Source organism: Orycteropus afer, unplaced genomic scaffold, assembly GCF_000298275.1.
Source record: "Orycteropus afer afer isolate SDZICR_OR568_19922 unplaced genomic scaffold, OryAfe1.0 scaffold00027, whole genome shotgun sequence".
NCBI classification, from domain to species: Eukaryota; Metazoa; Chordata; class Mammalia; order Tubulidentata; family Orycteropodidae; genus Orycteropus; species Orycteropus afer.
In genome coordinates this window covers 17,879,935-17,897,967 of record NW_006921614.1, presented here as the reverse complement: position 1 = coordinate 17,897,967, position 18,033 = coordinate 17,879,935, and the positions used below count along the sequence as shown (strand labels likewise).

The following is an 18,033-nucleotide window of genomic DNA, read 5'->3' as shown; positions in this document are numbered from 1 at the left end:
GGAAGGGGGACCAGGTTTGCTGGTCTGATAAAGCCTGGTGGAACCACTGAGACTATGGCCCCTAGCTGCCCTTCAGGTCTGGAATTGAACCCACATCTGTGGTTTCCAGCCAAACAGAAGACAGGCATAGGAATTGAACATTTACCTGAGGTAGATACACTCCTTGGAGAGAACAATCGTTGAGAAAGAAGGGCTGCCTATGCACAGGGAGACAGCTCAGGAGTCCATGGAGGGATGGACACTAGGAAGAGGTACCTATGGGGAGGAAGTGGGAGGGGAGTTGTTGCACTGTGGTAAACTGTGGTCTATGTCATGAGACAAAGTATATGTAAACTGCTGCATAGAAAGTGAATTTGCTCTGTAAATCTTCACCCAAATCACAATTTTAAAAAAAAACAGAACTATAAATCTAGAAAGATGGAAATTTAGGAGAAAATGGAGCAAGCATTGATTTAAAATGAAGAAAACAGCTAATATCTTAATAACAGTAATAGGGAAAAAAGCAGCATTATATCTATGCAGCTAATGAGGTTGTTGTTAGCTGCCATAGAGTTGGCCCTGACTTATGAAGATGCATACACAAAAGAATTAAATGTTGCCTGGTCCTGCCACATCTCTATGGTAGGTTGGGGATAAGACCATTATGATTCATAGGATTTTAATTGGCTGATTTTTCAAAATGGATCACTAGGCCTTTCTCCCTCATCTATCTTAGTCTGGAAGCTCTGTTGAAACCTGTTTAGTATCATAGAACACATGAGCTAATAATAAAAATGTAAATGTTTGTCGAGAAAACTACATTTTGAATTCTAACCTTCCAAATGCAAGAGATTTGATGGATGGGTCAACAAGTCTATAAAAGCAAATATGCATTCAAGGAATTCAAATTAAGTCTACACTTTATATCTATTAGCACGAAGAAACAGGCTGGAAACAATATGTACTTTACTACGTAAATACATGATATATTTTCATCAATGAATCAAAGCACAAAATTTCAGTAGCTGACAACTCTTGCCACCCCTAAAATACATGCTTCCATTAGATGGCAGTGTAAGCTCAATTTAAATCTGAAATGGTTTACTCCCCTGCCATGGGAAGAGACAAGCATATGGACTTAGTGTATAGACATAAAATTAACAGGAATGTTCTTAATATGTCAGCATTCATGTTTACGTAGAAGAATGATTTGTAGTGATGACCTATGTAGCATAACAAAACAACAAAACTCATTTTGAGAAAAATTCTAACCACTCCACATACAGGGAGGTCTCATTGCAGTTGTGTTACTTTGTTTACACTGAAGAGAACATGTTTTCTTGATTTAGCAGACGGAAAGATGAAAAAGTGGGCGTCGTAGCACAGTAAAAGTAGGTTTTCATAGTTCTTTGGAGTGTGTGTGTGTATTATATTCAATTCTTTTAGCTTTAAAATTGTAGCAATTGTTTTCACTCTGGTGTATTAAGTATCATGAGTTTCCTTTAGTTTTGGAGGTTTAATTTTCTGTATTGGCACACTTTCTGGGCCTAGGCATTACATCACAGCCCAAAAACTTGTTTTTATAAAAATTTATAAGAACTATTTTCATGTTACTCTTCCTTGTTTTCAAAATATAATGGTAAAATTGTTCATCTTTTCCTTGTTAGAACACCAAACTGATTAGAAAATATCAGATTTCTATTGCCCATCAAAACTACATGAAAATAAAACAGGCATTAATGGTGTATCCATTGACTACTTCAGATAGCTATTCATAGTAATAAGTTCACAGAACAGCTTCAAATCATCTAAAAGCAGGAGCGAAACGCCAATAGTATTGCCACCACTCCTGTACAGGTACTATCTCTCACACATTATATAAATATTCTGTTATAGGGCAAGTGAATACTACCTTCAGGAAACAAAACCTAGTGAGGGCTTTCACTCAATCTGAAATTGTTTTTACTTTCTTTTTCAGTTGAAATAATTTATCTCCACTACATTTTAAACCATGCAAAGAACACATATTTGTGACAATCAACATGACAAAGCAAACAATCTTTTTCAAAAGTCAATTCTAGTCTCAATTCGAAGTGAAGTCATTTTTTTTTCAGAGCAATTACTGACATTTTTATAAGTATCAAGGCAGCATGTGCACAAAAACATCAGTTAAAAATTCAGAAAAATGAAGGGCTTTAGCACTCAACGGCGGCCAATAAATACCAGTTGTTAACTTGGTTGAAAGATGACAGCATGCATGCCTGGTACATTAATAAAATGTTTAAGTTCTGACTCATACAAAGAGCAACACAGAAATGATGCCCTGCTACTCTCCCTTGCTTTTCCATACTCAGATGATCTGGCCACAAACCCCCTGGCACCTCATTGTTCCACATTATACATTTAACTGTCAGCTGTAGAAAATTTCCATAAGCATTCTCATTGCAAGTAAAAGGAACTGATTCATCTTCCAAAGGCATTCCCACCACTTTCATCTGATGATTCATCAGGAGTTGCATGTTTTACTACAAGTGCTCATAATTCTTCAAGCTATCTCAATTAATACATTTTAACAAGCAAATATTAGTAAAATCCTCCTATTTCCCCTTTGATGGTATTTTTTAAAAAAATTAAATATAGGTCCTCTCCAACCTTTAAATCATAAAAGAAAATCCCTAATTACACTATCAAATAGAAATAAAAGACAAGCAGTAGGAAATACTCTCCGGGATTACAATCTGAACGCAACATCATTCTCTGCAGAGCAAAGCTTTTATCTGAAAAAAGTTAAATGAATCAGACAAATAAAACCCTCATCGATATTTTAACATCTGCCTTTTCTTTCTATTCCTTTTCCTTTCTCGAAATTAAGACTTCTCTATCTGAGGTCAAAGAATTCAATAAAATAAATGTTATTTTCCTGACAAGAACTTAAAAGTAAAAAGAACTGGGAAAGTATTTTTCTGGCCTTTTAAAAACATTTTCTTCTCTTGGTTTCTATACCTCATCCTATTTTCATCTCTCATTTTCTTATTTCCTGGTACTTCTATTTAGGTTTTCATATTGTCAGGAAAAATTGCAAAAAGACTTTAAAATGGATGATGACAAATGTCCTCTCGATGCATTGCTCACAGCTCACCGAGTCTCTAAGGATCTGTGCCTTTCCCAGAGAGAGCTCATGATGATGTGTGGGGGTCCTGTGCACAGACACACGTGTCAGATAAAGTGTTGCTTGCACATTAGGCAGGGACAGCGGGCTGGTCCTGCATCTGGCAGTGGTCTTTGCTAGCTGTGAGCCTGTTCTTTGGATTTTCCGTTGAAATGGGTTTTAATATGTTACTGGTTCCCTCAATTAGTTAATGAGCTGAATGAAACCTGTACTTATATTTGTATGAGAGCCACAATTTTATCCTTTTCCAAAAATTATCTTTAATACTTTAAAACAGTCCATGGCTGGGTGGAGACTCCTGAGACATAAGTAACAGCTCGATAGGAGTATTGTTTATTAATTTTATCCCAATTTCAGGCCTTCCTGAATTAATATACAAATATTATTTTAAGATTTGAAAATAACTTATTACCCTGAAACCTTTTATATATACCCTGATTTCAGGGTAATAAATTATTTTTGAATCTCTAAATAGTACTATGCTCATTAATTCAAGCTGAAATGGGGATAAGAGATCCTTTTCCTAAATGGTAGAGCCACAAAAGAAATCAGAGTAACAAGGATCAGCATATACCAAATATTCCTACAAGCCAGACACAGTTCCAGGTGCGTGCAAGCATTAACTCATTACATCCTCACAACACTATGAAACAGACCCATTTTGCATCTGAAGAAACTGAGGCAAAGAGAAATTAAATAATTTGTTCAATGGCATACTGCTAGCAAGTGGTAGAGATGTGATTCAAACTAAGGGAGCTTAGCTCCAGACCAAACTAGACCACCTCTCAGAAAAGAGGAAAAAAGGAAAAGAAAGAAAAAAAAAAAAAGCTAAGGAACTTTAGTGCTATCATTTATAGCTGCTGTTACCAATGTTACCAAAGGATTATCCTGAAACAATATTAAGGAAAAGTGCTATTACAGACACCTCAAGCCACACTCTTAGGCAGCAGCAATAACAAAACCAATAAAGATAATCAAAGGTACGTAAACATGAATGAAATAGAGAGATCAAATAGGGAATGAGTTACATCCCAAACAAAAAGCCAAAAAAATCAATTTTATACTATTAAACATACATAAAACTTAATCCCAACATCATTAGTCTTGTCTAAAGCTCCTACAAAATTCACACCGTATCACTATACTCCTTTTTTCCACGTACAAAAAACTGTATCTTGCTAATGAGAGAATGATCCAAAGAGATCATCTGCTCTATACCGATTTCTGGCAGGTCAGGAAAGAAGGTGATTTTCAGCAGTGTTGAAGCTGGCCATCAAAGTCTACTAGAAAAATCTACTCTCAACCGCAAAGTCTATTTGTGCTTACAACTGTGATCAGATAAATACCTAGCAATTGCCACTCTTTTCTTAACTTTCTCAGTGTTTCAACTCTTAATTTAGAGGGCACTGAACACCTCAAAATGTTTCAAAGAAGGTCAGCCCAGTCTCACCAAAAGCTTCCGTCAACACATGACAATTTCTCAAAACAAACACCTGAGCCCTCTCTCTCAGCCAGGAGTAAATCTCCATCTGTGAGAAAGAAACTTGCTGTCTGAATTACTAAGAACCTTCAAGTATAGGCTTGAAGGTTAAATACATAAAGACTAATGGGGAATTTTCTCCATTTCTAGGAAAACCTAAAATAAAGCTACATATAAAGTGTTAACAGAACTAATTTGTCACCTTTATTGTGTATGTAGCAACCTCAGTAGAGAATTCTTAGAGAATAAATAGAATCACTAAGCCAGAAAATAAACTACACACAATATCTCAGATAAATTGCTTAAGTAAGATATAAGGATAAATACAGTAATGATGAAAGTTACTAAAGTATTGTACTAGGACTTAAGAAAACTATGATCTCATTGTAAGACAACCATTGTAAGACAATTCTGATGATTAAAGGTAATTAAGTCCAGGTGAAGTATAAATTAAAGGAAGGAGTTACAAAGAAAATGAAAGACCATATTGGACTTAATTACACAAAAATATTTTAGAAAAATTAAGCAAACAGAGAGTAAATTCTATTTTGATCTCAAGTACTTTCTAAATATTCAAATTTACCAACTCCAGATAGCATATTAATGCTCAAATCATTAAATCTATTAGTTATTACAACTTTAAGACATTCTTCTTTTTCACAAAACAGAAACACAAAAATCTAAAGAGGTAAATTGTTTTTGCCCAAAGTTTTCACTAATGGGAATGGTCTCCAGTAGCAAAGCTGACTGGGCTTCACCATCTCCAAACAACTGAGGTGTCTTCACTTGCATTCATGGATGTTTCTGCAGGTATACTTCTTTTACTGCAAGTAAACAAAACTTTTCAGCAACCAAAAAATAAGAAAACTAAAGGCAAGACAATACTTACTTTTCAATCTCAATCCCAAGCGGATTAGCAGGACGCAGGGACAAAGGAGGAATTCCTTTATTCCTATCCGTGCGCATATCATAATAATTTATTTCATCAACCCAGACAGCAGATTGATCCAAGATACCTAACAAAAATCAGGAGCACATTCTTAATAAAATAAAGGCTCTAAATAAAGGCACCTTGTAAATCTTTCCATATTGCTTTAATTTTCTAAAGACCTACTGCAAAATGTATGCTAAGATAATTTTTAAAAGATGTGATGGCACAACAGCCCAGATTATTTTACAATGGCTGGTAGCTTAATTAAAAACACTAAGAATCTATAAAAAAGGCAAAAAATAACACTTCTTGATTCATAGTTTCATTATCTATTACTCAATAAAGAAGACAATTTAAGTCTCTGAGAAAAAGTTCTGCTAAAATAAGTGTATTTGCTAAATAATAATCACTATTACTTAATTTTTGGGGGGGGTTTACTTAATAATAAGCACTATTTATGCATTATTAAGGAGCTTTGGTAGCATAGTGCCTAAGGCATTTGACTGCTAACCAAAAGGCTGGCAGTTCAAACCCACCAGCCACTCCTCAGAAGAAAGGTTGGGCAACCTACTTCCATAGTGATACCAGCCTGGAAACCCAAGAAGGGGTCACTATGAGTTGAATCCAACTCCATGGCAGTGCATTGTGTTGTTGCATTGCGTTATGCATTATTAAATATTACTGAGTAAACTGGGAAAATATATGCAGGAGGTAGTATATAAGATGCAATGATAAGACCTATAATGTCTGTTTATTCTGAAATCAATAAACTTGGAAAACTGTTGGGAAATACCTAGACACAAAACTTGAATTAAAGATATCTTTAGAAGTCTTAGTTCATGCTGTATGGAAAGTGAATTTGCTCTGTAAATCTTCACCCAAATCACAATTTAAAAAAATAAAAGGAAGTCTTAGTTCAATGAAAAGATTCTTATTTATGACTGTTGAAAATACATTATGTATATAAATTGTATATTTATATTCTCAGTTTCTTCTCCTGGGTAACATAAGCCTGCCTAAGGACTTATATGACTAAAGACAAAAATCAAATGATCTTTAAATGGTTCTTGAAAACACTCAAGAATGTCTTTCATTATCTTTTCCAACATAAACACTGACATATTCACTTTTTTGTGACAGGTCTAAAAAATAATACACTTCCTGCTGTTTCTCAGTCCTTTTACTAAGCTAAATGCTCTAAAAGCAAAAACAGCAGGTTGTTTTTACATTATGCTGGAATCAGTTTGGTAAATTCAACAAAAACTTAGTGCCATCAAGTCAATTCCTACTCATAGTGACCCTAAAGGATAGAGTAGAACTCCTCCATAGAGTTTCCAAGGCTATAAATCTTTAGGGATATAGACTGGCTTACCTCTCTCCCATGGAGTGGCTTGTATGTTCGAACCACCAACCCTTTGGTTAGCAGCCAAATGCTTTAACCACTGCACCACCAGAGCTACTAAATTCAACAAAATATCACAATTCTTCATATAAAGAAAGCAGTCAAACTATATTCTAAGGACTGTTCTGCTTGCATAACTGAAATTACTGGGCTATTCAGGAAAAGTGGACTGGGTGGACTCTGTAACAAGACACAGGATCTGAAAAATCTTGGGTCTTCCTTTATGTGAGCCAGTTTCTTTTCATTTACCTCAGCACAGGACTGTCAGCTTCTTGCCTGAGCTGCCACCAATCAACCAAGAAGCCCAGTACTAGAAAGCATGGAGGAAAGCAACCTAGTCCTGCCTGCAGAAAACAACAAAGGTTGCCAGGAAGAAGAGGGTCTGAGACGCAGATCCTTGTGAACTCATAATCCTCAGTCCCAAATGCAACAGAGGCCTTGACAGAGACAAGGGATGCCATATGCACACACTCCAGATGCTTGTCCTTTCAGGCCAATACACCTTCCCCAAGCCCACTGTGTGTTACATCCTGTACTGGGGCCCGAGAATCAATTTACTACTTTCCAATAAGCATTCTTTATCTGCTGTATAAACATGATATGAGGCTGGATTTCCTCAAAATGTCACAAGTTCCTCTGGAAAACTGTACTTATGATGTGTCAAGGATGATGCTAAACACTTTACATTTACACTGTAAGTCATTTAATCCTAAGAGGTAGGTGATTACTTTTGTTGTGTGCCATCAACTCGATTCTGACCAACAACAACCCTGTATGACTGAGTAGAACTGCCTCATAGGGTTTCCTAAACTATAATCTTTACAGGAACAGATCACCAGATTTTTTCTCCTGCAGAGTGGCTGGTGGGTTTGAACTGTCAACCTTTCAGTTAGCAACTGAGCTCTTAGTGCCAGATTACCCAATGAGCAAGGTAAGTAGGGGTTTACTTGTGCTTACTTACTAATCTGTAGTGAATAATTTCACATTTTTTCACAACTTCAAAGATTCTGCCTTTAGCCATGGGTGGCATCTGTCTTCTCTCAACAACACAACACCTACCTACAGGATCAAAGCCTCTTTTCAAATTTACAGTCTCTCACAGAGGAGGAGTATCCAGTAAGCAAGCTAAGCACAGGCTTACCTGTGCTTACTTAATGTCTAATGAACAGTTTCACAGATGGAATGAAAAACATGAGTAGGTAAACTTCATCCTAATCTATCTGTTTTAAATTTTAGAAAACAAAGTCCATTTTTATTTTCTGCTTTAGAATAAAGTCATGAAAGATGATACCTATTTTTTCAGGCTTCAGTAGCTTGAAAGAGACTGTTGAGGTTCCTTTGCCACCTGACTTGGTTGTCACAATGATGTCTCCTTTGTCATTTTTGGCTTGTCCCACTCGACACACTATTTTACTTGCAGACATCCATTCTGCAGTCAGGAGGCAATTATGTCCACAAATTGTCAAACCTGGAAATGCAAGCACAACATAACAAAGTTCAAAAGGACAGTGATAAGACTTTAAACTTGTCTACTATATGAAAAGCAAATTCTTCTGTTAGTAATACTGAGCTTTTTCATGAACTGAAAAATAATTCTAGAAATAACATTTCCTCATTCAACAGCTATTTTTATTATTGAATATAAAATAATTATTTGCAAATATACTGCTATTTCTATTGATTATTGACACATTAATGTGTTTTTCATCAAATATTTATAACTTCTTTTATAATTATTTTTATGTTTCTTCAAACATCATTGGAATTAGAAAACAATTTATCACAATTACATGTAGGCATTCCAGATTAGACTATGAAACTAAAAACTAAACCAAACTCACTGCTGTTGAGTCGGATACGACTCACAGCAATCCCTCCTTGGGATTCTGAGACGGTACCTCTACAGAAGTAGATTGCCCAGTCTTCCTTCAAAGAGATTAGACTATAAAATTCTTAAATTGTTTTCATAGGTATTAGAAGGGAAACTGCTGTTACTACTAGAAGTCTAAATTACTGATGTAAAATGGTAAAGTATACTAGTAAATTTGTGTATCATTTCTTAAAAATATTCTATATTCGCCTACCTTCCAGAAAATAATCTGTATGAATTTTATTTGTGTTCAGTTTTAAGTTATATTACAGAATGGACCCAATCACAGTTCTATAATCACTAATTCTCTTGAAAACTCTGAACTAAAATGGATCCTTTATTTCAAACATAGCCTGGAGTTTGGTAAATCAGTAAAATGGGCTGTGGCATTACTAGACCACTATCTTGTTTCACTCATGCATGGCAGTTCATATAGTTCACACTGCCTTAGCACCTTCCTGATGACACTGTCATTACACTATTTTTTGTCCTTATACTCAAACAATTGAATATAAGAGAGACTGTCTCAGCTTACTCATGGCCACCACTTTCTGCTGCCCTATAGATAAATTAACGGGTGAAGCACTGAAAGATTCTAGTGCATGAGGCTGTCCCTGAGGATAGGCACTAACACTCCACAGCTGACATATCTAACTTATTTCCTCTGCATTTTCTATTTCCACAGAGCAGCAGCCAACATTAAAAAAAAAAAAAAAAATTATGGGGAAAATAAACCAGAATATATGTGGCACAAAGCACACTTTCTTTTCTCATAATTTAACTTTTTACATTACTCAGCAGTCACATTTGGCAATACTAGTATTTTTTTAGATATCTGAACACTTAAACAAATGCAACATTTGGCTTAAAAAATGGAATGGATTCAAGTTACCTTTTGTTATAGCTTAAAGCACTATAAAATAAGAATGCTACAGTAAAGATGCAAAAGGAATTACAATTTTAAGATACAGAATATTTTCATAAATAATGAATTGTAAGGGTTTCCCTAAAATATTTATTACTTACTCAAGTATGGCATTTTGTTTTTCCTAATAACAACATTTAACAATTCCTTTAAGATTGAGTTTCTTGTTGGTATTTCTTAATGTGTAATTTTAAAAGCATCTATAATTCTCATTTTTTCAAAACAAATATGTCTTTTTTTTTCCAATCATCAATTGTCATAAAAAATTCAAACAATTTAAGAGACTGAAAGCTCACTGGGTTCCTCCCTGCTATCACCAAGATTAAAACCAAGAAAACTAATTCCCTGCCATCTAGTTGATTCCAACTCATAGTAACTGTGTAGTACAAAGCAGAAATGCACAAAAGGATTTTCAAGACTGTAAATCTTTATGGACCCAGTCTGTCTCCTCATTCTCCCACAGAGCAGCTGGTGGGTTTGAACTGCCAACATTTTGGTTAGCAACCACATGCTTTAACCAAAGCACCACCAGAGCTCCTTATCTCCAAAAACCAAAACCAAACTCACTGCCTCCGAGTCAGTACTGACTCCTAACAACCTCTCCTTGGGTTTCTGAGGCAGTATATCTACAGAAGTAGATTGCCCAATATTCCTTCTAAAGAGTGGCTGGTGGGTTCAAACCATCAGCCTTCTAGTTAGCAGCCAGATGCCTTAGGCACTAAACCACCAGAGCTCGCTATCTCCAAGATGAACTAAAACCAAACCAAACCCACTGCCATCAAATTGATTCTGACTCATAGTGACCCTACAGGACATCGAAGAATTGCCCCATAGGGTTGGCAAGGCTACAAATCTTTACAGAAGCAGACTAGCCTCATCTTTTTCTCACGGAGCATCTGATGGGTTCAAACAGCCAATCTTTCAGTTAGCAGCCAAGTGCTTTGACCACTGAGACACATCTAAGATAACCACTGCTAAACCCTTCAAATGTATTTTTGCTCAAATAATTTTAATGCATGCATAAACCTGTCTATGTATGTTCAAAATAAAGGGGAAAGCTTTTAATTTTTAATTTATTTAATTACAGGTAGGATATTTTGACATCATTCCAGGTCAGTACATACTTAATAATATTAAATCCTGTAATAAACATTCTCATGATTTTAAATACTCACTTCAGAAAGGAGAATAAAAACTCCTGGCCCAGATGCCTTCACTGGACAATTCTATCAAATTTTCAGAGAAGAGCTGACACCTGTACTACTCAAAATATGCTAGAACATAGAAAATGATGTAATACCACCAAATTCATTCTACGAAGCAAGCATAACCTGATACCAAAACCAGTTAACTCACTGCCATCAAGTCGATTAGACTCATAGCAACCCGTCCTTGGGTTTTCAAGGTGGTATCTCTAAGGAAGTAGATTGCCCAATCTTCCTTCTGAGGAGTGGCTGGTGGGTTTGAACTACCAACCTTCTGGTTAGCAGTCAAATGCCTTAGGTACTACATCACCAGAGCTCCCAAAAGACACCACTAAAAAGGAAAACTAGAGACCAATATCCCTCATGAACATAGGCACAAAAATCTTCAATAAAATGCTAGCTAACACAGTCCAACACCATATCAAAAAAATAATAAACCACGACCAAGCGGGATTCATATCAAGTATGAAAGGATGGTTTAACATAAGAAAAACAATCAATGGAATCCATCACAAAAATAAAACAAAGGAAAAGAACTGCATGATCATATCAATTGATGCAGAAAAGGCATTTGATAAAATCCAACACCCATTCCTGATAAAATCTTTCAGAAAAATAGGAACAGAAGGGAAATTCCTCAATATAATAAAGGGCAGGTATACAAAACCACCAGCCAATATTATTCTCAATGGAGAAAGACTCAATGCATTCCCCTAGAGAACAGGAACCAGACAAGGAAGAACTCTATCACCGCTCCTATTTAACACTGTATTGGAGTCCTAGCCAGGGCAATAAGGAAAGAAAGGGAAATAAAAAGAATCCAAATTGGCAAAGAAGAAGTAAAATTATCTCTAATTGCAGATGACATGATGCTATACATGGAAAACAAAAGAGATTCAGCGAAAAAACTACTGGAACTAATAGAAACAATCAGCCATGTGGCAGGATACCAGACCAACATACAAAAATCAGTTAGATTGCTCTACATCAAAAAAGTGATCTCTGAAGAGGAAATAAGGAAAAAATATCACTTACAATAGCTAACAACAAGACAAAATACTTAGAAATAAATCTTACCAGGAACACAAAAGACCTATACAAAGAAAAAATACTACAAGAAACTATAAACGGAACAACATGTCACGTTCGTGGATAAGAAGACTGAATATTATGAAAATGTCAATACAACCTAAAACAATCTATACATTCAAAGCAATCCCAATCCAGATTTCATCAGCATTGTTTAAGGACATGGAAAAAAACAATCATTAACTTCCTATGGAAAGGAAAGAGACCTTGGATAAAACACTGCTGAAGAAGAAAAACAAAGAAGGAGGTCTCACACTCCCTGATCTCAAAACTTACTGTACAGCCACAGTAGTCAAAGCAGCATGGTAATGGTATGACGACAGACAAATAGACAAGTAGAACAGAACTGAGAATCCAGAAATACACTCATCCAACTATGGGGCACTGAGTTGTGACACAGGGCCAAAACTCGTTAAATGGGGGAGACATAGCCTATTTAACAAGTAGTCTAGAGTTCTAGTAAGATGGGGGAATAGGCTGACAAGCTACAAAGACACTCAATAAAGAAAAGAGAAACTAAGTGACACACATACAGAAGATAATCCTGGAACCCTGAGCTTTAAAAGGAAGGGTACAGAAGTGGATTAATCACCAACAAATGAATGAAAACCGTGACTAAGGAAAAAATGGAGCTGCGGACTATCAACTACCCTGACAGTGTGGACAGTTTGACTATTTCCAGGTGGTGTTAAGATCTGAGATTTAACCTACAACTCAGCTCTGCTCTCCAAAGGCTGCATGGGCAACTGCACTGGTGGCTGATGACTGAAATGGCAAACAGCAAAGGAGACAAACTGAGCTGTGGACTTTAGGTAGCCATTTTGAATGTTTACAATCAGTGGCCATTTTTGTATTTAAAGCAACAGCATTCACTTTCAGATTCCAGGGACCTAAGAAGAGGCTTCGTTTGCCAAGCACAACACTGACATACTGGTGGTTGATGACTGGAAAGGTGCAATATTCTCTTTGTTATTTGTTACTCTTATAGCCCACACCCTCTTGGTGTATGGAGGTATGGCCATCCCTCACCTCCACCCAACCTTCAGAGCAAGCAGGAATTTGAGCCTAGTCTGTGTACTCTGATGGAGCCTAGGGCCCTGCCCCATCCACCCTCCCCCAAATGTTTGTTTGTTGGTTGGTTGGTTCTTAAATTATTCTTTTTTTCTTCCTTTTAATTTTTATTCTTTCTTTTTCCCTTCCCAGGTTCATGTTGAGCTTTTTTCCCTCTTTCCTTTTCCTGATTCCCATTTTCTTCTTTCTTGTGGCTCTCACCACCCTTTGTTTTTCTTTTGGCATTTTTCCCATTTTCTCCCTCATTATTATCTTATTCTAGCTTTTTTCTCTTATTCCCTTCTCTCCAGATATTGTGGAATATTTTTTCTTTTTTCTCTTTTTCTATTTATATTTCTTTTCTTTTTAAAGTATTTCTTTAAATATTTCATCTCATTTATTGCCTTTTCTTTCTTTTTTTTTTTCCTTCCTCTTTTTGGTGATTGTTCCTGTGTTTGTATGTAGTGTGTGTTCTTTGTCCTCACTTTTACTTTTTTGGTGGTTTTTTTTGATTGTTGGTTTTGTCTGAGTGGAAGACCACAACCATGCCCAGACAGCCCAACCATACCTGCAGCTCCACTGTGGTAGTTAAGGTTGTTATCAACTTGGCTGGGCCTGGTTGAATGGCTGGGAAGCTAGATGCAGTTATTCCCCACGGTGAGATGAGCATTCATTTCCATGGTGGAGTCTATTGGAGCAGCTGAGTAGCTGCTTTAGGGATATGATCTGCTTCCAGTATGTAAGAAGCAGTTTTGAGGAAGGACTCCAGCTCATGGCAGGCTTGAACCCTGCACATAGTCAGGTTCTTGTTCAGCAGCCTGCCATGCTCTGCCAATCTTGGGACTTTCAAAGGATTTGTTGTGTTGCTTGGTAACACTGGAACTGTGCCTTTTTACTTCTCAACCTTGAGTTTGTCAGCCTCAGTAGCCAGCTGCTCTCTGAGTGAAGAAAAGCCTCCAGCTTCACAGGGCCAGGAGCAGGAGGCAGAGCTGAAGCCCAAGGTTGAGGGTCTTTCACCCCTAGAGCCTGGCACTTTTAACTCAGACTTAAAGCCTCCAAACTCTAAGAGAATAAATTCCTCTTTGTTAAAGTCATCCATTTGTGGTATATTCCTGTCAGAGCGGCACTAAGTAACCAAAATACCCACCTACTAAGTGAGGACCACCACTCAGCTCTGCAACAAATGGCTAATGATACATAACAGCCAACATGAGCCTGACTGACCCTTAACTGCTCTTCACAAACAGTTAACAGAGAGATCTGTGCAGCCACTCTCATTCTCTATCACACCCACCAGGAGACAGGTGGTGAGTGCATAAGTGCTGCCAACTAGCAAACAGAGAAGCAGAGTACCCTGCTTACTCAACAAAAAAGTAGTTAAATGCCTGAGGCACTATGCTACCAGCGCTCCCAAGAAAACAAGTGTCTTGGGCAAATCACTCCAACATAAAGTTACCAATTAAATATAAATTCAACAATGTCACAAAGTCTCAGAGGCAACAGATCATTCATAGTCCACACAAAGAAGCAAGATAAACCAGTAGAAAGAAGAGAGCAGGATACAGACCCAGAACACATCTCTGAGGAAGAACAGCTTTGGAACTCCCAGATAAGGAACTCAAAAGAATTATATTTAGGTACCTTCAATTGATTGAGAGACAAATCAAGGAAAACACTGACAAAATGAAGGAAAACACAGACAAAACCTTAGAACAATTTCAGAAAACAATATAAGAACAAAATGACAAAATAAATGAAAAATCAGAAATGATACAAAATCCACAGATAGAAATCTAGAAGATTAATACTAAATTTTCAGAAATACATAAAACATTGAATGGGCAAATGAGTGAAATTGAAACAACGGAAGACAGAATTAGTGAGACTGAAGATAAGTACCTCAATACTTCTTTGGAAAGGGTTCAATCAGAAAAAAGATCAAAACAAAATGTAGAAAGCCTAAGATTCATGTGGGATACCATCAAGAGGAATAACCTACATGTAATCAGAATTCCAGAACAGGAAAAAAACAAAAAAAACACAGAGAAAATTGTCAAAGATTTGATGAAAGAGAATTTCCCAGATATGATAAAAGGCAAGAATATATCCATTCAAGAAATCCAACAAACCACAAACAGGATAGACCCCAAAAGAAAATCACCAAGACATACCATCATCAAACTCACCAAAACCAAAGACAAAATCCTGAAAGCATCATGGGAAAAATGAAAAATTACCTACAAAGGCCAACCAGTAAGACTAAGTTCTGATTTCTCAGCAGAAACCATACAGGCAAAAAGGCATTAGGATGGTATATATAAAATCCTAAAAGAAAAAAATTTCCAACCAAGAATTGTATACCCAGCTAAACTGTCCCTCAAATATGATGGTGAAATTAGGACATTTCCAGATGAGCAGAAATTAACAGAATTTGTTAAAACCAGACCTACCTTACAAGAGTTGCTAAATGGAGTCCTTTGAACAAAAATTAATAATAGCAAAAAAAACAAGCGACCATTAACACTCATGATGACATAACCCAGAAAGCAACCGAATTATGGAAGTATCCAAAGTAAAATAAGTTTACAAAATTGTAAAAAGAGAATCAGAGACATCAATTATAAAACGAGGACAACTAAAAAACAAAAAGAGAGAAAAAGTAGTGTAGTTACAGAACTTCTAAATTGAAGACAACTGCAAGATAGAATGGATTGTTCTAAACTTGGGAAGAAAATCATAAATCACACAGTAACTTCAAGAAAAATGATAAGCCTTCACATCAAAATAAAAAAGAGGACAAGTACAAATATTCAGCAAAGACTAAAACAACAGCAATGAAGGAAATGATAACACGATTCGTAACAAGTGGTCTGGCAGTATTGGATATGCACTTGCAGAAAAATGAAATAAGATGCATATCCAATACGATACACAAAAACAAACTCAAGATGGATCAAAGACCTAAATGTAAAACCCAAAACCATAAAGTTCATCAAAGATAAAATAGGGGCAAACCTAGGGGTCCTAATTTATGGCATATACTGACTAGCAAGCATAACCCAAAATACATAAGCAGAAGAAGAGAAACTAGATAACAGGGACCTTTTAAAAATTAAATTTTTAATGTACATCAAAAGAATTCTCCAAAATAGTAAGAAACGGAACATATCGATTGGGAAAAAACAGGTGGCTATGACATATCTGACAAGGGACTTATCACTAAAATTTATAGAAAACTTCTACACCTCAACATCAAAAAGACAAACAATCCAATTCAAAAGTGGGCAAAGGACATAAACAGACACTTCACTAAAGAAAATATACAGGTGGCCAACAAACACATGAGGAAATGCTCACAATCATTAGCCATTACAGAGATGCAAATCAAAACAACGAGATCTTACCTCATCCAAGCAATAATAGCACAGTTCAACAAGGCAGAAAACAACAAATGCTGAGGAGGGTGCGGAGAGTTATGAACTCTCATCACTGCTGTTGGGACTGTAAAATGGTATAGCCATTGTGGAAAACGGTATGGCATTTCCTTAAAAAATCAGAAACAGAAATACTATTTGATCTAGCAAGTCCACTACTAGGAATATAACCTGTTGTTGTGTGCCATCAAGTCAGATCCAACTCATAGTAACACCTCCTTGGGTTTTCGAGGTATCACTATGGAAGTAGATTGCCCAACCTTCCTTGCGAGGAGTGGCTGATGGGTTTGAATCACCAGCCGTCTGGTTAGCAGTCAAGTGCCTTAGGCACTCAGCTACCAGAGCTCCCTCTGGAATATAACCTAAAGAGGTGAAATCTTGGACATGAATAAACATATGCATACCCATGTTCATCGCAGAACAATTCACTATAGCAAAGAGATGGAAACAACCTAAGTGCCCATCAACAGATGCATGGATAACCAAACTATGGTACATTAACACAATGGAAGACTATGCAACATTGAATAATAATGATGAATCTACCAATCACCTTATAACATGGATGAATTAGGTGGAGACGATGCTGAATGAAATAAATTAATCACAGAAAGACAAATATTCTCTGAGTCTATTACTATAAAAAGTCAAGGAAAGGTTTATGCAGGGAAAGAAATTTACTTTCTTGGTTACCAGGGATGGGAAGGAAGAGGAGGGAAATTTTCTCATTAGTTAAGAGTCATGTGTTGATTTGAGTGAAGGGAAAGGCAATATAACAAAAGGTTGTGACCAGCACAATGACAACAGGGAAAAGGAGGACACAGAAATATGCACAAAAGATAGACAATAGAGGCAAATACTATTAGAATACTAATACAATACTGCAAAACAAAACGCAACTCACTGTCATCGAGTTGATTCTAACTCATAACAACCCCCTTTGGGTTTCCGAGGTGGTAAATCTACAGAAGTAGACTGCCCAGTCTTCCTTCCATGGAGTGGCTGGTGGGTTTGAACAGCCAACTTCCTGGCTAGCAGTCAAAAGCCTTAGGCACTATGCTACCAGAGCTCCTTTACAATACTGCATTATCAATAATAACAAATATTAGTATATGGGTAAACACATAGACAGGTGAGAAGATCAGAGTAAGTGAACAGGAATATACCAATGACCACAGATAGATTTGGCTGATGATATTCTTTTATGTGTTATTTGTGCTACAAAAATATCCACGTTACACAAGTAACAGGGGACAAGGGTGGAGAGTAGCTTCTCAGTGACAACTAAGCACCTTCAGGGAGTGAGTCACTGGGCCTGTGGGCTCGGGACCATGGTTCAGGGGACATTAAGCTCCACTGGCACCACATGTTGTTGTTGTTAAGTGCCGTCAAGTCATTTCCGACTCATAGCGACCCCATGCACAGCAGAGCGAAACACTGCCCAATCCCGCGCCAGCCCCACAATTCTTGCTATACTTGAGTCCATCATCGCAGCCACC

The 18,033-nt window shown here is 36.8% G+C and overlaps 1 protein-coding gene across 1 annotated transcript in view; it reads right to left on the bottom strand.

Moving 5' to 3' along the window:
- Window positions 1-18,033, bottom strand: part of EXOC2 (exocyst complex component 2) — a 396,050-nt gene that overhangs the window by 374,713 nt on the left and 3,304 nt on the right. The window contains exons 2-3 of the mRNA XM_007935377.1: window positions 8,253-8,429; window positions 5,518-5,644 (exon numbers count right to left, since the gene is read on the bottom strand). Coding sequence (XP_007933568.1) covers window positions 5,518-5,644; window positions 8,253-8,429 — 304 coding nt within the window. The remainder of the gene's footprint in view (window positions 1-5,517; window positions 5,645-8,252; window positions 8,430-18,033) is intronic.